This window comes from Diabrotica virgifera, chromosome 7 (assembly GCF_917563875.1).
Source record: "Diabrotica virgifera virgifera chromosome 7, PGI_DIABVI_V3a".
Classification (NCBI taxonomy): domain Eukaryota; kingdom Metazoa; phylum Arthropoda; class Insecta; order Coleoptera; family Chrysomelidae; genus Diabrotica; species Diabrotica virgifera.
Window position 1 is genome coordinate 182,933,933 of NC_065449.1, and position 23,986 is coordinate 182,957,918.

The 23,986-nt window shown below is 31.7% G+C and overlaps 1 protein-coding gene across 1 annotated transcript in view; it reads right to left on the bottom strand.

The window, feature by feature from the left end:
- LOC114327768 (lethal(3)malignant brain tumor-like protein 3) overlaps positions 1 to 18,444 on the bottom strand; it is a 51,748-nt gene extending 33,304 nt beyond the window's left edge. Inside the window, exons 1-3 of the mRNA XM_028276475.2 lie at positions 18,287 to 18,444; positions 15,621 to 17,953; positions 3,199 to 3,427 (exon numbers count right to left, since the gene is read on the bottom strand). Coding sequence (XP_028132276.2) covers positions 3,199 to 3,427; positions 15,621 to 17,951 — 2,560 coding nt within the window. The 5' untranslated portion in view covers positions 17,952 to 17,953; positions 18,287 to 18,444. The remainder of the gene's footprint in view (positions 1 to 3,198; positions 3,428 to 15,620; positions 17,954 to 18,286) is intronic.
- Between the last annotated feature and the right edge of the window lie 5,542 nt (positions 18,445 to 23,986).

The following is a 23,986-nucleotide window of genomic DNA, read 5'->3' on the forward strand; positions in this document are numbered from 1 at the left end:
GTGTACCTCGTTATAAGCGAAACCTCGTAATACCCGTGTTCGTTATAGAGAGAGTCTACTGTACATTTACCCATCAAGGGTAACATAGAGAAAATGTGATACTGAAAGAAAAATGTCCTTGTTGTGTAACACTAGAAAAGAAACTAATCAGAATTAGGCTTTGAAGAATGTATCCCGATATCGGAAGATTGAGAAAGGTTTAACATTAAGCTGCTCAAAAACTGGAACCAAAATGCCAGAATTAAAATCGAAGGTTCCACATCTGCAGAAATAGAAATTCGAAGAGGAGATAAACAGGGATGCGCTTTATCACTCCTGCTGTTTAATCATCATCCCCAGTTCATATTTAAACAGTTATTAGCGGATTCTAAGCACAGAGTCAAGATGAACCGTATAAACATCAACAACTTCAGATACACTGATGATATGGTGATGACCACAGTTTACAACAACTAATCAACATGACCAACTAGGTCTGTGAGAAATTCAATATGAAAATAAACATTAAGAAAACCAAAGTGATGTCAATTTGGAAAAATCAAAATATATCTCAACTTGGCACAAAAGTTTTCTAGTAACCAGAAGTTTATACCTCTGGTTCTGATCCATAGTTTGTTCCATATACAGGGTGTTTGGTAAAGAATGGGCCATAGCTTAACCGTAGACTTCTGAGGTTAAAATAGGTCGATTTAAGCTAACTTACCTTGGTACGAAAGTTGATAATAACCGAAATACAGGGTGTCAAAGTTAAACTTTTATTTTATTTATTCTTGAATATTTCCTAACAGGCATGGGATATACCTACCCACGAAATTTGGTAAGCGGAGGTTTTTTGGGACGAGAAATCTAAATTCGCCACCAAAAATGATGCATTACCCAGAGGGCGCCACATACGCCTTTCAGCGCTCATTTAATAGGTTCAATTTTTTTTATTACCCACTCTACATACATACTTTTTGAATCAAAACTTTTATTCTCTTAATATTTTTACTTAAAAAAGGTATACTACATTCATCTCGCTAAACTCAACCGTTTTCGAGATAAACGCATTTTAAATCTGCGAGGCAACATAATTTTTTGCATATCATTTTCGTTAAGCGCTCTATTCACATGCGTATTTGTCCGGCGGATATGTACGGCGGACAGATCCGTTGTTAGCTACATACAGGCAGATGTGTCTCCAGACAAATTCGTTGGTGCTACACATTCAGTCGTCGCGTCGCGTCGTCTTGAACCACAGACGGCGAGCAAGACACATACGGCGTACGCACGGATACACACATGCGGATCTGTCCGGAGTATCTGTCCGCCGGACAAATACGCATGTGAATAGAGCGCTTTACACCCGAAAAATAACTTAAAACCATAAAAACCTACAAAAATGTATCGTAGATTTTTTCAAATGGAATTTGCGATGCAATGACATAAATATGAGAACTGGCACCATTATTATGGTTTCAAGTTTATTTTTCGGGTCTAACTACAATAATATTATGCAAAAAATTATGTTGAATTGCAGATTTAAAATGCGTTTATCTCGAAAACAGTTGAGTTTAGCGAGATGAATGTAGTATACTTTTTTTTAGTAAAAATATTAAGAGAATATTAAGAAAAAGATCCATAGGAAGGAGACGTAGGTAACATGACTGAAGCACCTTAGGGAATGGTTTGGACGTACTATGTTTGAACAACAAACTATTTAGAGCCGCAGTCTCACAAGAAAAAATTGCTCTGATGATAGAGAAGAAGAAGAATAAATCCTGTAATATTAAAATATTTATGGTTAAGATTACAACTATGCCATTGATGATACCGTTATCAACGACTGTTTTTATACTTTCTTTCTTTCTCCCCTTCCTTGTACCCTATCAGGGTGTCGGATTTGGGATCGCTATTTTAATTTACATTCGCCCATCTCTTCCATTCTTTTCTGTTTTCCGCCATTATTTTTAATTCCTCGAGTGATTTTCCTTTAACTTTTCCTGCTTCTACTATTTGCTGTATCCATTTTTTTCTTTTTGCAATGTTCCTTGCTTCGTGGATTTTTCTCGTAATTCTGTTGGATTGCATCCTCATCAAATGCCCATACCAATTCATTTGTCTCTTTTTTAGTTTATTCATTATGGGTTCTTGGTTGGCCATTCTCCTAATAGTCTCGTTGCTTAATCTATCTTAATGTTAATCTATTGTCTTTCCAACTATCCTTCTTAAATGTCTCATCTCCATTGCATTTATTCTGCTCTTATGTTTTTCCAGAATTGTCCAGTTTTCACTTGCGTAGACCACAGTCGGTATCACTATTGTGTTATATATGTTTATTTTTGTCTCTCTTGCAAGTTCTCTTTTCCCCAGTATTGGGGCTAAGGCATAGTATAACTTGTTTGATTTCTTTGCTCTATTTGTTATTTCCCAGTCTATTTTTCTGTCGCTGGTAATGATACTTCCCAGGTATTTGTAAGTTGTAACTATTTCCAGTTCTGAGTTTTTGCATTTTATCTTTATTCATTATCTTCTTTGCCGTTGATTATCATTATCTTACCTTTTTCCTCGTTTATTTCCATTTTTAGCTCTTCTATTTCCTCTACCCATATATCCATTAGTTTCTCCATTTTGTTCTTAGAATCTGCTATTAGTACTATGTCGTCCGCATACATTAAGGACTCTATTGTTACCGGTTGTAATCTATGGTATCCTATTATTGTCTGTAGTTGGTTGGTTCTTGCTCTAGTTTTTCTTATTAATTCATTCATTACGATTATGAATAGCAAAGGGCTGAGACTATCTCCTTGTTTAATACCTCTATTCCAATTAAATTCTTGTGATCGTTCCCCTGCTATTTGTACTCTTCCTTTTACCTCTTTGTAAGTACTTTCTATAATTTTTGTCAATATGTTTGGTACATTTATTTTCCTCAAGCATTCCCCTATAATTTGTCTTTCTATCGTGTCAAATGCTGCTCTTAGGTCTATGAATGCTAATACCAGTTTTCCCGTGTTTTTATACAAATACTATATAGAACATATTTCTTTCTTTTTTTAAATGCATTGTAAACTGTTTCCCAGTAATGATTAGTCCATGATAAATGATCAATAAATTTTAGTAACTCTGCAATATTAGAATCATGAACATGGAAAATAAATAATAATTATAAGTTAAATTCATTATCAAAATCAATAGATGTATGAAAAATTAGTTTACCATTTGGAGGAGTAAGATTATGTCCATACTGATCACACCAGCCTACTGGATGAATGTAAGGTGAAGTGGGATCAGCCCAATAGTCATAAATGTCGTCCCAACTATCAAAATGCACTAATATCCTATTGTCCATCATATCTCTTACACTAGCAACACAAACAAGTGAAGTGTTTTTTCGATCCACTGCCTCTAGTTTCATACCAACTCTAAATCCATTGGGACATATTGCCTGAAAATCGAAAATAAATTGATAATAATTAAAAATAAATTGATAATGATTAAAAATAATTACTAACGAAAGTTTTACTTTTAATATTAACAATACCAAAAATAAAACTTTATCAGAACTAATTTTCTGCTTACACCATTCGTCAGTGGCGGCTTGTGGCCTTAGAGACAGGGTCGGCAAGGTCTTTTTGTCTCCTCATAAAGGCATACCATCTAATTAAAAGGCTTAAATCATCATAGGAGATTTTTTTGTTTGGTTTACTTGACATTCTCTTTTTCATGGTGTTTCGACAATATGTTTTGATTCTTTTGAGACAAGAGAAATCCCGTTCATTTAAAGCAGAAGTTGGTGGTAATAAGAGAATTGATGATCAGTTTGTTATGTTGTAATGAACTGCAGTACTTACTATATAAAATTACACATATTTTGTAACTTATCTAACTTTCTGAAAATATTTGGATCAGCGTAATTTTTAAGTAATTTGTAATAATAAATATCTTGAAAGTTCTTTGGCGAAGGTAACTTTTAAATTTTTAATCGTCAAAGAGGTCAAAAATTTGCAAATCTTCTAAATTCGAAAAACGAGTATCTATTTGCATAATACATAGTAGATATCCAAAATTTTAAAAGACTCATTTTTCGAGATATGTTTCATGCCTGTGTATTTTTTGGGGTGGTTCGGAAATATCAAGCCAAACCAAAACGTCACTGCGTATATATTGAAAACTACTATTATTACGAAAATCTTTGAGATTTTGCACCAGTTTTCTTATTCTATCTTTGAAATAAATAATGTTAGTTGACTGATTTTGAACAACAATGAATATCAAATCGGTTTGGGCAGACACTTTCTTAAAAATATTTAAAAGAGTATTAAAAGAGTAATCATTTAAGTAAGTTTTCAAACCGATTGCTTCACGGATCAATATGTCACATCACAACTTTCAAAATCGTCGCCTTCGATAATAAATTAAAAAACTTCCAAGGGCTGTTCACGAAAATCCGCTACAGTGGAAACTAACCGAGGTTTAAAATTTCATCGCGTCTGACAAACTGTTTGCATTTTTTTCGAAACAAATTGTTCTAAAAACAGTAGTCCTTTTGGGCGAGCTAAACTGGCAAGAAAAGACGATATTCTTAATTTTTTTACACGTATCCTGCAAAACTAAATTCATTCTATTCCCATGACAGTGAGCAAATAAAGCTTGTGGTGCAATAGTTTTTACTTTTGCCTGGAGACCGTTCAGTTTACCAGACATCACGGCACCGCCGTCATAAGTTTGCCCCCGTTTCCCTACCAATTTATTTTTGATATCAAAAAATTTTAATCTGTTCTTTAAAACACCAAAAACATATTCTGCCTTATAGCTTTTACTCACGTCTGTAAAACCTTAAAACCTCTCATAAATATTACCACGTAACGCGTATCGGACAACAATTGGTAATTATTGTAAATGACATGATAATCAGAAGTTTCATCTATTTGTAGCGAAAAGTAAATGGTTTTATGAAGCTCAGATCTAATAACGTTATTCAAAATGTAACTAATTAATTATATTAGTTCATTCTGTACTGTTTTAGACATGCCGCTAAATATCTTAGAATCAGAAAGTACATTAGAAAATCCAAATCGTATTTCTTAAACAATTTTATTAGTTATCTATAATTATATTATATAACGATTATACGATATTATATATCTATAAATAAATGATAATTCCTGACAACTTAAAAAAATTACAATATCAATTAAACGACGTAAAACGACTGATTATTTTTTACAATTTCTGCCGACGCTTCCCAATGAAACCGGCAGATTTAAATATGCCGTACCTGCCGCTTAATGCCTACGGAGAAACATATGTTTGGTTGCTCATCGACTTGTATTTTTCGTTGAGTTTTACGTGTAAATCGTCAAGCTACGGAGGAGCTGGGGTCGGCTAGCCGAACAGTCAGATGAATGGCTCGGATCATTCAGTGTTTGAAAATGCGCAGGGCTCACTTAACGCTCGGATTGGTCGAATCCTTTTAAAAGCCATGAATAAAATTTAGTCTGTATTATCTGACAGTTTTTTTTATTTCACAGATACAAAAAATTACATAAACTCTAATTAAATTGAATATTAAAAAAATCTATAATTTTTTTTATGCAGGGCTTTATGCAGGGCAGATCAACAACAGATGCAATTTTCATTGTAAGGCAACTGATGGAAAAATACACGAATAAAGAGACCAACGCTCATATGGTATTCATTGATCTTGAGAAAGCATATGATAGAGTTCCTCGAGAGATTCTGTGGTAGGCACTCAATAAGAAAGGAGTCCCTGGCGAATATGTAAAGATTGTGAGAGATATGTATGAGAGAGTAACGACTAGTGTTAGGACAGGTGTGGGAGAGACAGATAAATTTCAGGTGAAAGTAGGATTGCACCAAGGCTAGGTGCTTAGTCCTTATTTATTCTCATTAGTTTTGGACCAGATAACAGCGAAACTACAGGGTAGTATTCCATGGTGCCTAATGTATGCTGATGATGTAGTGTTAATAGGAAATAGTGAAAGAGACTTAGAACAAAAACTGGAACAGTGGAGACAAGCTCTGGAGGAAAAAGGTTTAAAACTTAGTAGGACAAAAACAGTAAACAGAGTATTTGGAATGTTCATTTAAAGACGGAGTTACTACAAATAAAATGGTATCTTTGGATGGTGAAATGATTGTGAAACGCAATAGTTTTAAGTACCTAGGATCGGTATTACAGAGTAATGGAGAAATAGATGGAGATGCATGTAGTAGAATTAGGGCTGGATGGATGAAGTGAAAAGAAGCGAGTGGTGTGTTGTGTGACAGAAAAATTCCAATGAAGCTGAAGGGAAAATTCTATAAAACAGCCATACGACCGGCTATGATGCACGGAACTGAATGTTGGGCAGTGAAAAAGAAAGAGGAACAACGAATGCATGTGGCGGAAATGAGAATGCTTAGATGGATGAGTGGAGTGACAAAGAAGGATAAAATTAGAAATGAGTATATTAGGGGAAATCTAGGTGTGGCACCAATTGATGCCAAAATGAGAGAGCATAGGTTAAGATGGTTTGGTCATGTTCAACGTCGAGACGTTAATCACCCAATACGAAGAATATCTGAAGTGCAGATTCCTGGAAGGAGTAGGAGAGGAAGACCAAATAAGACTTGGGGGGAGACGATAAGGCAGGACATGTTGGTAAAGGGGATTAACATTGATATGACCCAAGATAGAATTGTGTGGAGAAATGCAATTAGGGAAGCCGACCCCGCATAGTGATAAGGCAAAGAGAATGATGATGATTAAAAAAATCTATAATATCTATAAATGTGTGGGTCGGCACTGCCGACCCTGACCGGCCGCCACTGCCATTCGCGGCCTTTAAAATTTGCAAGCCAACGAATCGCCGGAGCAAAGAAGGCCGAGGGAAATCTATCAAGTTGCATCTCACAACTCGCCTGTCCAGCACAGTAAAATTATAACAGATTAGTTCCCAACACTCAGAATAGGAGTAAAACTAATAAAAATAATAAATAATCATTTCGTTGTGAATCGAAACAAGAGCAGTTTTACTTTAGTTAGTTCAGAGAGCGCCAAAAGTGTTCTAACTAGTTTCAACTCTTGTTAGAGTTTCTTCAGAGAGCACATATTTGATTCTCTCTGAACAACTAAAATTATGGCTGTCAGCCTCGATGCACAAAGGAAATATTATCATGATATGGATGCCGTGGCGGCATCTGCTAAAAACTAACGAAAGTTTTACTTTTAATATTAACAATACCAAAAAATCTTTGCTCCGGCGATTCGTTGGCTTGCAAATTTTAGAAGCCACGAATGGTGTAACGAGAAGATTAGTTCTGATAAAGTTTTATTTTTGGTATTAATACTAAAAGTAAAACTTTCGTTAGTCTTTAGCAGATGCCGCCACGGCATCCATATCATGATAATCTTTCGTTTGTGAATCGAGGCTGACAGCCATAATTTTAGTTGTTCAGAGAGAATCAAATATGTGCTCTCTAAAGAAACTCTAACAAGAGTTGAAACTAGTTAGAGCAGTTTTGGCGCTCTCTGAACTAACTAAAGTAAAACTGCTCTTGTTTCGATTCACAACGAAATTGATTAAAAATAAATTGGTAGCAATTAATGTTTATTACAACAGAAAATAGTTTTTTAAGGGGGAGTGTGGTTTGAAATTTCCGATTTTCTTTATTATTTTAAATGAAAGTGAATTGAAGAATACTATCTGAAAATTTCAGATTGATCGGAGTATAATTATCAAAGATATAGCATGTTGAATATCCCTACCTTCTACTCACTTGAGCGAAGTGAGAAACATTCAACAGCTGTTCCCCTTCTCTTTTGTACATTACTCCACCGAAACATATTCCGGTGTGCATCACTTTACGATTTGACAGACAAAAAAGAAGGCAAAGATGAAATTGTCAAAACTTTAAATGATTTCTCAAAACTGTTTTTTCAAAGGCAGTGGACATTGTAACTCAAAAACTACTTGACCGATTCACCTGAAATTTTGCATAGATTTTATTTTTACATTTCGTGAGGTAATGCTGTCGAGATATGTTTTTGTTTTATGCTTATTTTTTGTTAAACAATAATAAATATGTTGATTTTCACCCTTTTGCTACACATAATTTCACTTTTTTGACTTCCGAGTGAGACCAAGAACTCAAAAATCGTCAAAAATAACAAAAAAAAACTCGACAGCTTTACCTCGAAAAACTCATAAGCTAATAAAATCTTTTTGAATTTTTTATTTCACATGCCCAGTGACGAGTTCTGATGTCCACCACAAAATCCTTTTTTTTTTGAGGTGTTTGTAAAAATTTGCCATTGTTGGTTTATTTTTTAATATTTTTCCTTGAAATTTTTTTGAATATTCTTTGAATTTGTTCGTAATCATTTAATTAATTGTACAATAGTTTAAAAAAAAAATCACAAAAATGTGCTAGAAATGTTGATTTCGAACCATATCCTTCCCTTAATCTGTTAAAGACAATTTAAATTCTAAACAAAATATGAAACAATTTAACAGTCACTGAACTTTTTGCATTCACTTTTTTAGAGTTAAATTTGAGATCTTATGTTTTTACTTACAACTGTTTGCTTCAGAGATAAAAACCATATAAAAAAGTACTAACAAGACCTTTAATTTAATAACAGTAACAAATAATGGCTAAAATTTTATCTGCAATACGATTTGAGACAAGATGTGCCGGTACTGCATTGTAACCCTTTTGGAAGATACCACTATATGGTACAATTTATGTCAAATCACTCAAAACTGACAAAAACTTGAGGATCTCCGATTTGTCTAAAATTTGTTGTATAGCTTCTGCGTAACGTAAAAATAAGAAATTTAACTCTGAACGGTCGTTTTTCTTTCCTTGAGTGTTTTAAAAATCATTTTTAGTGTAAAACGCTAAAATGTTTAAAATTTTTTACATTTTCTTCAATTTCCAAAATATTTCTTCGATTTGGCTGAAAATTTGCCCGCAGATAGCCAAAATACTCCAGTTTAAGTGGATGTTTATATTTGTAAAATAAAAAAAAAAAGTTACATGCAATAATATCAGAGTCAAAAATATAGGCGTCTACTTTAAGTACAACTAGTTCAGAAAATATTACTCCAGTCAATGGGAGCAAGAATTAGGATATTACCTCCGAATTCTATCCTACTGCATGGATTTTAATGAAATTTTGGGCCTAGCCTCTACTTATCTCCTAATTCAAAGTCTACTACTTTTATTACTACTACTATAATTTTTTTTGAAAACAATACTTTTTGAGATATTTGTGTTTGAAAATTGGCCATAAATCTTCTAGTTATAATACAAAAAGAGATATGGTAGGTGAAAATAATTTGTTTTTTGGTACATTCTCAAATTGGTGTATTCAACTTAGATTGTATTCAACTTAGAAATAGCAGAGAAACGGTCGATTTTAGGTGTATAATGCTACTAATACTTTTTGTAATGCTTGAAAAGGCCTTTAAAATGAGCTATACTAAAGGTCCATTAGACTAAGAGCCGCTATAGGTGTAATTTCTTAATCATTTTAGGCACGATGGGACCCTATAACTTAAATAGTAGAACCTAAAAGAAAACGTTTGAACACTGTGCCGTCACTTTTCAGTGGCACATGCGTCGACAGTGGCGCATCAAACTTTCCGCTTATGGACGGGATACATAAATTAAAAAATACCCTCCCTCATTACCAGACTTCAATTATTTTCATTTTTTTAAGTTCTATGTGATTAAGACATAAGATTCATCGTAATTTTAACCCACCACCCCCTTATCCCTGCCCCCACCATTAAAAACTTTATTTTTCGATTTTATTTTTTTTTTTGGTGGGAATGCAATCAATTTTAAAATTTCAAAAAATTCACGCGCATAGTTAAGGCTTTTATAAAACACGTCTATTTTTTATAGACCTGTAGGTTGAGTGTACATAACCTCAAAAAAATTTAAAATTTTTTTTTTTTTTGGAAAAAAGTATATAACTTTTTTTTGGGGATAGCTGCAGATCTAATTTTTTCTTAGTCTTGTGTATTTTATCAAACACTATATTTCTAATTTTTTTCAGATTTTTCTGTAACGCTGGTCACCTTCAAAAATCAAAAAAACTGTTTTTTAAGGGGGTTTTGGCGGGTTTGAACGTGTTCCTCTTATTTTTAAATATTCTAAAGGACTCAGTTACTTCAAGTTACATATAACCTATAAAAACGAAATTTATTTGATATATTATGAAGTCTATAAAATAGGGAAAATCCCCAAAAACCCCCCAAAACAGTTTTTCGGATTTTTGAAGGGGGCGAGCCTTACGGAAAAATCTGAAAAAAATTAGAAATATAGTGTAGAAAAAATTAGACCTGCAGCTATTCCCCAAAAAAAGTTATACGCTTTTTTGAAAAAAAATTTTTCTTTTATTTTTTGAGGTTATGTACACTCTACCTACGGGTCTATAAAAAATAGACATGTTTTATAAAAGCCTCAGCTATGCGTGTGAATTTTTTGAAAGTTTAAAATTGATTGCATCTCACAAAAAAAATAAATAAAAACGAAAAATGAAGTTTTTGATCGTGGGGGCAGGGGGAAGGAGGTGGTGGGTTAAAATTACGCTGAATCTTATATGTTAATCACCTATCACTTAAAAAAATAGAAACAATTTAATTCTGTTAGTAAGGGAGGGTAACTTTTAATTTATTTATCCCGTCCATAAGTGGAAAGTTTGATGCGCCCCTGTCGACGCATGTGCCACTGAAAAGTGACGGCACAGTGTTTAAACGTTTTCTTTTAGGTTCTACTATTAAGTTATAGGGTCCCATCATGCCTAAAATTATTAAGAAATTTCACCTATAGCGGCGAGGAAACAGTAGCGATCAACAGGTAGTGAAAACGCGTTCCAAGATTGCGGCTGTAATTTTGAATATTTTTTCGAGATATTTGGCACACACGTATTCGTAATATAATAAAGAATGGCGGTACAGGGCACAATTTGAAAAATATATTAATATGTGGATGTGGAAATTACTCTGTAATTAAATACAATATTAAAAAAACGAGCCTGTACCGCCAATAAGAAGAACAAAAAAATACACTTTCTTCAAATAAACTTTTTTATCCGATTCCTAGATTTTGTGTCATTTTGGAACTACTAAAATTTTTTATTTCATTAGTAGTTCCAAAATGACACAAAATCTAGGCATCGGATAAAAAAGTTTATTTGAAGAAAGTGTATTTTTTGTTCTTCTTAATGGCGGTACAGGCTCGTTTTTTTAATATTGTATTTAATTACAGAGTAATTTCCACATATTAATATATTTTTCAAATTGGGCTCTGTACCGCCATTCTTTACTATATTACGAATACGTGTGCCAAATATCTCGAAAAAATATTCAAAATTACAGCCGCAATCTTGGAACGCGTTTTGGCTACCTGTTGATCGCTACTGTATCACCTTAAAACTAAGCGAGATATGCTGCAAACAAAATTGATAACTAATGTATTTTAAGGAAAACTGAGAAGTAATTTTAACCCCCATCCACCAAAATGTAAATGCATCGTTTTCCTTCCACAATACCTTTTATTATACATAGTGTTATTTCTATGTTCAAAAAGTTGGACGGGTTTAAAATGAATGGTTTTTGAAAAAAAAATGATCAAATTATAGAGAGCATTTTTAAATTTTCTTAAAAATCTTCCTTTTTCTCCATGTAACTTGAAAATGATAAGAGATACAGTAATAAAAAATATCTTTTTTTCGTATCTCTTATCTTTTTTGGGTTACATGGAGGAAAAGGAAAATTTTTAAGAAAATTTAAAAATGCGCTCAATAATTTGATCTTATTTTTTTTTCAAAAACCATTCATTTTAATCCAGTTCAACTTTTTAAACAGAAATAACACTAAAATAAAAAGTATTGTAGAAGGAAAACGATGTATTTAAATTCTGATGGATGAGGGGTTAAATATACTTCTCATTTCTTCTTGAAATACATTAGTCATCAACTTTTTTGCAGAATATCTCGCTTAGTTTGAATGCAATCGACATTTAGTATTGCTCATTTTAAAAGTCTTTTCAAGCACTACAAAAGTTATCAGTATCATTATACACCTAAAATCGACAGTTTCTCTGCTATTTCAAGTTGAATACACCGATTTGAGCATGCAGCAAAAAAAAAACAAACTCTTCTTACCTACCATATCCCTCTTTGTATTTTAACTAGAAGATTTATGAAGGAACGAATCTCTTTGTTTTTTTATAACCTACAGAAATATTTGAAATAGTTTTTTTGTTAGATGCATAGTTTTTAAGGTATTCGCAAAAATTCGTCCGAAAAGGTGTCATTTTTTAATGAAAATGACCAATTTTCAACCACGAATAACTCAAAAGGTATTGAGTTTTCAAAAAATAATTATAGAACAGTTTTTGCTTAAAATTAGGTTCTCTAGCCTCCTCCGTGGCTATTTTAACCAAAACATTTTTCACCCCCGAGAAGGGGTGGGAACCACCCCCAAGATAAAAGCGCACATCGGCATAGGGTAGACTTTGTTTCTTGAGCTATTCCCTACTTAATGTGAAAATATCAAGTAAATCGATGTAGTAGGATGGAATTCGGAGCCAAATACCCTCACTGACTGCCCTATATAGACCTCACGAAAAAATAATTGAAAAGAAATTACAATAATTGTATTTATTTGGATTTATTTGGAACAATTTCAGTTTCTACCATTTTTGTAGAAAAGTTGAAAATGGCTGAGATATTTAACAAAAACAACTGTTATAAAACCAATCAAATCTTACACTCGCGCCTTTACCTCATACATACTACGTTAAATATTGATTTTAGCAAAAAAAATGAAACAGATAAAATTGTATAAAATTTAATTTTCTCCATTTTTCTATAGGTACATTTTTGTCGTAAAACTAATAATAAACGAGATAATTCAATAATTATGCTATAACTGTCACTATTTTCCCCCTTAACTCGGAAAATATAGACCGCGCAAAGATATTTGTAATAAAAGAAATTATAGGAAATCGCATTTTCAACAAGCAAGGTCAAATGCTATCCTGACTGGACTTTATATTTTTGACTCGAATATTATTGCGTGTAACTTTTTTTTATTATAAGAATATAAAAATCCTTTTAACCACTTAAAGACTTGTAGTTTGGCTATTTGTGGACAAATTTTCAGCCACATCTAATGATGTGTATTTTGGGAATTGAGGTAAATGTAAAAAATGGCGTTTTAACGTTTTGTAGACTAAAATTTGATTGTTAACTTGTTAAAATTTATAAAATACCCTTGTTAAAATGCTGTATAAATGATATATTTAAGTCCCTTCTGTTGAAACATTATTTTTTGATTTGATCGAAATCATCAAAATAACTTGTTGTAATGATATAAATGACCTTTTTGAGTCCCTTCAGTTGAAATATTATTTTTTCTATTGATATTTTATGATAAAATAATCAAATTTATTTAAATAAATTCCAAATCACAATCACATTTAAAACACTCAAGAAAAAAAAACGACTGTTCGGGCTTAAATGTCTTATTTTTATGTTACGAAGAAGCTATACACCAAGTTTCAGACAAATCGGTGACCCAAAATATTTTTTGGATCTAAAATTGAGATGCTTCAAATGGAATCACCCACAGAGCACTAGTAACTAGTTTATATTATATTTTTGTATACACTATAAATATACAGGGTGATTGATTAGTAGGGTAAAGCTCAATAGCTCCGCTATAGTAATAGATAGCAATAAAAGTTAATAACAAAAATTTTAGCCACCTTTGAGCTTCACATTACAAAATTAGTTAGAATGTTACAGGGTGTTCGCTAACACAGTGGCAGACCTAACTTATGTTTTTTTAAATGGAACACTCTATATTTTATTTTATATTCGAAATCCTGTTAACTTCTCCATCACAAAAATATAAAGGTTTGTAATGTTATACAGGGTATTTACAAAGTTATAACCAATTTTGTATGAAAATCGTAACAAGTTCAACTCCCTGTATAAATAAAAATAAGCACAACAGCAATGGTTTATTAATGCCATATTTTTTATTTATTATCAAAATTTTTTAGAATTATTGATACTGCTAATTTTCTTTATATCAAATACAGGGTGAGTCAAAACGCAAGTACATTATTTTCTCAGTAATGTTAAATGGAACACCCTGTATTTTATATAATTATTGAAAAGTAACATTAACGTACTTTAATTTTTATATAACATTCCCTATGCCCAAATGTATTAGTTTTCGAGATATTTTCATTTTTCAGAGCAAATTATTTTAGGTGTTTAAATTTATCTAAATTTTAAGTAAGCCATGACTGAATTGACAATTAAAGATTACCGATTATCAATCCGGTAATAAATGTAACACTGTAGCAAATAAAAAAATAAAAATAATTTATTAGTAATACATTTTACAAACAAAAACACAACCACTACATGCAACATTTTTGAAACAATTAAAAACTATCTTTTTATGTAAATGCAACAAATAAACAAAGAAAATTAGTAATAAATTTTACAAAAAAACACAAACACAAAATACAATATTTTGTGAAGACAATTAAACACTACTTTTGTATGTAAATGTAACAATGTAACAAATAAAGAACGAAACATAATTTATCAGTAATACATTTTGCAAAAAAACATGTTTGAAAAATTAGAAGCTACTTTTAATAAAATATTTTTTAAATTTAATTACATAAGATGTTGAATGAGCTCATTGAATGAGCTACTTACTCTACGGAGCATTTGTAAATTAACACATCGAAATACAATTTGTATTCTATTTGTCATCTCATCCCTTGTTGTTGGAGGTATTTTATAAACTTCATTATTAACGTAACCCCAAAAAAATCAGTCCAGTTTATTAAATTCTGGTGATTTGGGTGGCCACGCTACTGGTCCATTGAAAAATGAAAATATCTTGAAAACTAATAAATTTAGACACAGGAAATGTTATCTAAAAATTAAAGTACGGTAATGGTATTTTTCAATAGTGATATAAAATACAGGGTGTTCCATTTAAAATTACTGAGAAAATAATGTACTTGCGTTTTGATTCACCCTGTATTTGATATAAAGAAAATTAGCAATATCGACCATTCTTGAAAATTTTGACAATAAGTTAAAAAATATGGCATTAATAAACCATTGTTGTTTTGCTTATTTTTATTTATACAGGGAGTTGAACTTGTTACGATTTTCATATAAAATTGGTTATAACTTTGTTAATACCCTGTATAACATAACAAACCTTTATATTTTTGTGATGGAAAAGTTAACAGGATTTCGAATTTAAAATAAAATATAGGGTGTTCCATTTAAAAAAAAAACATAAATTTGGTCTGCCACTGTGTTATCGAACACCCTGTAACATTCTAACTAATTTTGTAATGTGAAACTCAAAGGTGGTTAAAATTTTTGTTATTAACTTTTAATGCTATTTATTACTATAGCGGAGCTATTGAGCTTTACCCTACTAAGCAATCACCCTGTAGACAGTATGACTAGTCAAAAAGAGAACTGAAGATTTATTAGCAGTGGTCTTAGTAACTATAGTCAATATCATTACTGTGATATGTTAAATATAATTAATACTTAAAAAACTCACCTGGCCAGCTCTATTAGCAAAGAGATGCTTTGGTGCAGAAGTACTTTTTGTCTGTTTTAAATACTGCACCCAGTTGAAATTTTCAATAGTATATCCTGAAGGTGGTTGAAGTACATGACCATATTTTTCACACCAGCCCATTGGGAAAATATCCATGCTATCAGCATTACACCAGAAGTCATAATTTTCGGGATAACCATCAAAGTGTAACCTAATTCTATAACCAACAACTTCAACAACAGTAAGGACACAGAAATAAGAGGGATGTTGAGGATCTACTCCTTCGAGTTTCATGCCAGGTCTAAAGCCATTTCGGGCATAAGGGAAGGGATCTTTAAATAGTTTTACGGGAGCAGGTTTTGCTTTGACATGTTCCAGGTATTTGGACCAAGAAAATCCCTTTTTCTTACATGCCCATGGATATGACATAGATTTATCTTGAGAACAGTTGTCAACAGAATCCTCGTCACTATCTTCATCTTTTCCTAATTTTATGGTATCTGCCTCTACTTTAGGTTTTTTCTTTTTCTTTTTAATAAATTTATCATTTTTATCTTTTTTGGTGCTTTTATTTTGGAAGACATCTTGACAATCAATACTGCAAAATTTAGGATTAATAAACTCAGAAGATAAACCATAACAGCCACATTCCAAACACCTCATTTCTTCTTGAAACTCCCCTTTTATTTTTTCTTTCGCTTTAACTATTCGTTTTTCAATTAAAGCTTTGTATTCATTTTCACTGATGTATTCAACTAAATTGAATTCATTTATTATGAATTTAATTTCAGTGCCGGGCAATGTGCCTATGCCATCATCCCAATTAAGAACTTTTTGAAGATCGCAATCTTCAACTTTTAAAATTGGTGGTTTTTCTTTTATTAATTCTATTTCAACTTCGCTTGTTAAGTTTGTCTTTGATTCCTCTAATAAAGGGGATTTATTATTATTAAGAGGTGATTTCTCAAGATTTTGTTTTTCAAAAGATGGTTTGGAAATTACTTCATTTCCATAAGCATCAGTAGAAGTTACTTCCATTTCATCATATTCTTTAATGCATGTTAATGTTGATTTACGTCTTCTTTCTTTTTCAGGTTTTGGTGGGGCAGGTATTGTTATGATAATATTATCCATTTCACTTCGGTCTGGTTTCGCAATAAGAACTTCTTTGCTTTCTGAAACTGAAGCCTGATTATTATTGCTAATAAGTAAACTATTAGGTTTCTCAATTTTACTATGTTCTAAAGAATTATAGTTCTTTTTAAGGATTGATATACCATATTTAGAAAATTTAGGTGCATCTTTAGAAGCATTTCTATTGTGTATTGCAGCTGAATTTTTTAGTTCTTTTTGGGAACTAGTAGAATCTTCGGTGATACTAAGTTCATATGTTTTGTTAATGAGATCATTTTTTTCTGGACTGCCTAAGTCAATTATTTCGTCACAAATCAACTTCTCATCACTATTACTATCTAAGTCAATGCTATTTTCATTTGATAAACTATCACACATAACTATATTTGTAGGTTCAACTTGCAATTGCCCATCGCTTATTTTAAAATGGCTATACACTTTAGGTGTGGTAATAATTGGTTCAGTATTAGGTACAGGCATTGGTAGTAGAGCTAGCTTTGGTTGAACACTGTTAGTTGTGGATGTTGCTAGTCTATTTGTTGTTAGTTTTGGCATAGGTGCCAAAACAAATTTTTGTTGTGGATTTTGTGTGGGAATAAACGTATTGAGTTGAGGTATATGAGGCAAGTTCAAGTTGTTATTATTCAGTTGTATAGTATTTAAAGATTTATTGTCGTTTAGTTTAGGATTTGGTTTTAACATGGTTAAAACACCAGCAATTTTTGTGGTTCCAGACACTGAAACAGGTACCAACGGTACCATGTTTCCTTGTGGCTTATGGATAACTAAAGGATTGGGTCGTCCAGTGGTAAAAATTACATTTTGAGTTGGAGCTATAGGAATTGATGTAGTAGAAACAGAATGACTTTTATTGATATTAGAACCTATTGGTGTTAACTGAAATTGTGGAATATTATTTACAATAACATTGCCAGTGGTTTTGTTAACCGAAGCGAAAGGAGTTTTTGAACTATTTTGGATATATACAAAAGGTACAACTTGTGTTTTCATTGTAACAGACGGATTTGAAGTTGGTACCAAGGTTGGTAGAGTTGTTGCTGGGTCAGATTTAGAAATTGTCACATCAGGAGATTTATTTTCTATAATGACTTGACTGTTGTTTGAATTTATGTTTAATTTGGAACCATCCAGCTCTTCACATGTAATAGTTAACTCTGTAGATGTAAATGACGACATTTCTGCAAAAACCATAAATAATAAAGTTACTTTTTGAAAAATTTCACAATACATAATATAAATATTGAATCATATCGGAGTTACTATTCGCATAATATCTTTATAAAAAGTGCACATGATTTGTGACAGAAAAATATTTCTTATGAATATGAAGTACAGCAGATTGCAATAAATGTATAAAAGATCAGTTCAATACAGATATAAAAGTCCTTGTCTGACGGTTGTGAGTGTCTACTACACCTCAAAACTTTTATATTTCATAAAATAAAACTGATGGTAAAGATTGCAGTAAGTACAAAACTGTGACAGTAAAACTAAAATATATTTATAAATACCTTTAGATAATATCCATTAACACCACACAATTGTAAAACTTTAATTTTGTTACGATCAAAAACTATTCATGAGATTTTCACAGAATATCTATATTAATATAAACTGCGCATGACTGTGAGAGAGGGGACACGATTTCCCTAAAATTAAGTTTCGCGCGTTTACGTATTTCAAAATATTTTATTCTTTTCAAAGTAAAAAGCCATATAAAAAAATCTTTCTGTCTATTTTATACTCATCAATACTTCACTATAATTCATAAACATTAGATTGTAATAAGAAACTAGTATTTTCCTTTGCCAATATCGTAGATTTGAATGTGCCACCATTTAGGTGTACACCACTTACATCATAGGATGAATAATAGAATAATTCTGTGATATTTTCCTAAAGTGTAAAAAATGCCACCGTAATTCAATAAGAACAATTATTATTGTCACTTAACAAATATATCAACGAAGCATATTATAAAATTAAAGTCATACCTAAATTCCAAGAACAGAATTATGTGCATTTAGATAATAGGAAATGGATGCCATTAGCAGTTTGTGTATAATACCAAAGGTGTCAAATTTTTTTAAAAATAACTCTTTAAAATGTTAAAAGCTACATTATGATGTACCTACTATCTACATTAAGTACCATTATCTATTCCACTGTAATGGTATAACGAATATAAAATAATATTTCAAAATACATAGTTAATTTTTTGTAAAATTAGTAAAGTAGGTAAAATATGGTTGCATAAAAATAACTGATTATGCCTAAACCAAGATCCCCGCTTACACCACAAAATGAATTTACTCCAAGTTTGTATTATTAAAAGAACTTTACATTATTTGTTTTACATAATTAATATTAAGTTATAACGCAAAAGTTGCTTCTATTTTTTCTATATTTTAGTTTGGATAAACGGAAGTGGTAAACTGGAAGTTTAAATTCTTTCATAAAGCAAAGAATATTTAATATTTTTTATAATAATATGTTGCATCGTAAAAGTAATCTTCAGGTAATAGATGTGAAATAAAATTATTATGTTTACATTCTATGTATATAATCTGATAATTACAATAAATAAAATACCTCAACTGTTGTAGATAGGCTACAGAGTTTGCGCAGCACTGAACAACGTTGCCAAGATGTTCAATAAGAACTTAATTTATTGTATCCATAATAAATTAATAAATAAGATAATTTAAACATTTTAGACTGATTTAATAAATTAAAAATGAGGTTCATAGATTCGATTGTTGACAAGGTTACTGAAATGACATTTTTGTAATTTTCATAAGATGACCAAATGTATGCGTATTGAACTAGAGAAAAATTCGAAAGAGAACATTTTTATTATGTAAATAGGTAGGTTCTTTAGAAACATCTTTCTTTTACATTAGTATTATTTAAGCATGACGATAAGAAGTAATTATTAATTTTTCTAATCCACCTCATTCTTAACTATAGGCAACCAAACTTTCAATACAATTTTTAATTAATAGGCTCATTAACGTAATTGAATTTAAATAGTATTAATAGTCCAGGCTGTATGCTCGCCCCGTTAGGTAAATTATTCCGATTCGGTTATTTATACAAACTTACTCAAAAAGAGGTTCTTATGACAAATTCACAGGATGCCAGGCGGTACCGCGGTAGGAAAATTGTTAACTTTTTTTTTGAACAAATTCAAAAAACCAATTTTTTTACTTTGGACATTTTTTTTAGATTCTTTGGGTCATTCTGAGCAGAAAACGTATCCTGTGGTTTTTTTCTAAAATTGATTGTTGTCGAATTATACGCGTTTAAAATTTGAAAAACGCAAAAGTGTCTATTTTCAACTCTTAATAAGTCGGTTAAAAATTATTAATATGAAAGTTAGAAAGTGACCAAATCAAAGTATAAAGCCCCCATAGAAGATCCTAAAGAAATTTTTGTCATTATTTTAATACCAAGTTGTTATTTTTAATAATTAACAATGAGCGCTATGCGCGTTTTGAGCCGTCCGCGTCCGTCCAATGGTGCATCTCTCTCGCACTCAGGCGTGTGTGAAAATTACTTTACCTGATAAATTTCTTTCTGGCGCTTGATGTTGTTAATGCCTTTATGATTTTTTCTAATGTTATTCATTTTTTTATCAACTATCGTCAAGTTAAAAGCCTAATATTTTAGCCTAATGAATTAGAATATTATATTGTCGTGATTGATTCTATTATAATATATTACTTATAGGCTTTTAATGAATATCATTAGAAACAACATTAGAAAAAAAAAAATAAACAATATAGGTACTTGCCTACATGCGGAGTCAATGTTCTGACACAACGATGTCTGGATATGAATCAGGACATATATGCTTGCTTCATAGATTTAAAAAAAGCTTTTGACAGAGTTCGACATGAAAAGCTTTTAAGTATTCTTAAGACCAAAAACATAGAGATCTACAAATTATATCGAATCTGTATCAAAATCAGAAAGCAAGAGTAAGAGTCGAAGGAGAACTGACAGAGGAAGTAACTATACCTAGAGGAGTTCGACAAGGGTGCATACTTTCACCACTCTTATTCAACGTCTACAGTGAAGTGATATTTCAAGAAGCTTTATTGGATATTGTGGAAGGTATTTTGGTCAACGGAAATAGCATTAATAATATTAGATATGCGGACGATACGGTCATATTTGCAAGTGACATGGAAGATTTACAGTACATAATACAGCATGTATACAATGCATGTGAAAGGTACGGACTGCAAATGAATCTCAAGAAAACGAAATCAATGATATTCTCAAAAAACCACAAAATGTACATAACCTGATCATCAATAATACAACGATCGAAAGAGTAATAACATATAAATATTTAGGAACGTGGCTAACCGAAGATAGAGATCAAACAAAAGAAATCAGATCTAGAATAGAAATGCAAGAAACACGTTCATAAAATTGAAGAACTTACTTTGCAACCGTAACCTAAAGGCCGCGTCTCACCATCAAATAATTTGATCAAACAGTTTGAGCAAACTTTACGTACTTGAGGAAGTACGTCAAAGTGACGTCACAATTGCAGTTTTTTTGAAATTCTAAAAATCTGTGCTCTCACTATCAGTCTAGTTTGATCAAATTTTTTGTATTGAGTTGTCTAACTTGTTTGTACTTTATTTAAAATTAAAATTTTTCATTATTATCCACAATGAACACTCAGGATGTGACGTCACTAACTGTCACTTTCAGTTTGCTCAAACCAGTTTGATCAAATTATTTGATGGTGGGACGCGGCCTTTAATCTAGAGATCCGCACAAGAATGCTACGTTGTTAGGTTTTTTCTACTTTACTAGACGGCATGGAAGCGTGGACAATAAAACAGTCTGAAATCAAAAAATTAAACTCCTTTGAGATGTGGTGCTACAGGAGAATCCACAGAATATCGTGGACTGAAAAAGTAACTAATAGAGGTGTTACAAAGAATGAAGAAAGAATGTGAAGTCATAAAAACTGTTAAAATTAGAAAGATTCAATATCTGGCTCATATAATGAGGGGCGAGAAGTACGTATTACCTAGGTTAATTATGCAAGGGAAGAGAAACCCAGGACGACGCAAAATATCCTGGCTAAGAAATTTGAGAGAGTGGTTCGATTGCAGCTCATTAGAATTATTCAGAAGTGCGGCCAATAAAATTAAAATAGTGATGATGATTTCCAACCTCCGATAGGGGAAGGAACCTGAAGAAGAAGAAGGTACTTGCCATTAACACATCAAGTGCCAGAAAGTAATTTATCAGGTAAAGTCATTTTCACACACGCCTAAGTGCGAGAGAGATGCACCATTGGACGGGCGGCTCAAAACGCGCTTAGCGCTCATTGTTAATAACTAAACATAACAGCTTGGTAATAAAATAATGACAAACATTTCTTCAGGATCTTGTATGGGGAATTTATACTTTGATTTGGTCACTTTCTGACTTTCATAATACTCTTTAACAGAATTGTTGCCTTGGAATATTGGAATTTTAGAGAAAAATTGCATGAGATTTTTTTGCTCAGAATGATTCAAAGAATCTAAAAAAAATTGGCCAAAGTGAAAAAATTGATTTTTGGAATTTGTTTAAAAAATAGTTTAAACAATTTTCCGACCGCGGCACCGCCTGGCACCCTGTGATTTGTTATAAGGACTTCTTTTTGTGTAAGTTTTGTGCAAAAAAAAAGAATGGGAATAATTTACCTAACGGGGACGAGCGTACAGCCTGGACTATATAAGTGTACAAAACAGTTATCAACGTTGGTCAAATCTTGCCCGTTTTATAGGTTTGTTTAGCTCGTTGTTTTCTTGATTTCCTTGGTTTAAGTTTTTTTAGATGTTTATATCTCTTATTTGTATCTTGTAGTATGTATACCTACCTACGGTTCATTATACCTTTACCTGCTGACTACGACATTAATTTCTTACTAGGTGTGGTTCTTGTAGTTAATTTTATTATTCTTTTAATTGAGCAAGTATAAGCCATTTTTCTCTGGCCGAAATTAGATTATAATTGAGTCATTAATTTAATATAGGACCTTAGGACCTTAATACTGAACACTTCTTCTACTTTTTAATATGCATTTTTGTCGATAATAAATCTGTTGTTGTTGTATATTCTTTCTTCATTTGATTTTGCGTAAAACTATATTAAGAATTGAATTCATTGAGAAAATAATTATAAATTACATCTGTTCATAAAACAGTTAAAAAAGGCTAATTAGAACCCAACAAGAAAGTTGAACCAAAAGTCGGTTTTTGAACTCTTCAGGTAATTTTGCGTCGATGGCTGCAGGCACGATTTCACTAATGTTTAGTCATATTCATGTCATAGTCATGTTAGTCATATTTAAACCCGAACATTCCAGTCAAATGTTATATCTGTTCTACTCTATGGATGTGAAACCTGGAAAGTGACAAAATCCCTTACAGACAAATTGCAGGTCTTTGTTAACAAATGTCTACGAAGAATTGTCCGTATTTTCTGGCCAGACACCATCAGAAACGAAGATCTGCTACACCTGACCCAACAAAAGAGGGTAGAAAATGAAATAAAATCCAGAAAGTGGGGGTGGATAGGTCACACACACCGAAAAGATAGTTCCAGTATTGAAAAAACTGCCCTAGAGTGGAATCCCCAAGGAAAAAGAAAAAGAGGTCGCCCAGCACAAACTTGGAGAAGATCCATCATGAACGAGATAAGAAGTCAAGGAAAGTCTTGGAATGAGGTGAAGGCCCTAGCGCAAAATAGAACCCGATGGCGCGTTTTCACTGAAGCTCTATGCTCCACTTAGGAGTTCAAGAACATTATATATATATATATATATATATATATATATATATATATATATATATTATATATATATATATATATATATATATATATATATATATATATAATATATATATATATATATATATATATATATATATATATATATATATATATATATATATATATATATATATATACAGGGTGCGCCAAACCTCGGGTCTTCTTTGATTACGGCTAAACTATGAGATATACAAAAAAATGTTTATAACAAAACTAATGTGTATCAAAGAGGTCTATAATTTAAAATTATTTTCAAATATACAGGGTGAGTCAGAATGACGGTATGAACCAAAGTTTTATTTTTTTTAATGGAACACCCTGTATATTAAATTATTTTTATATTATTTAAAAATATGAAA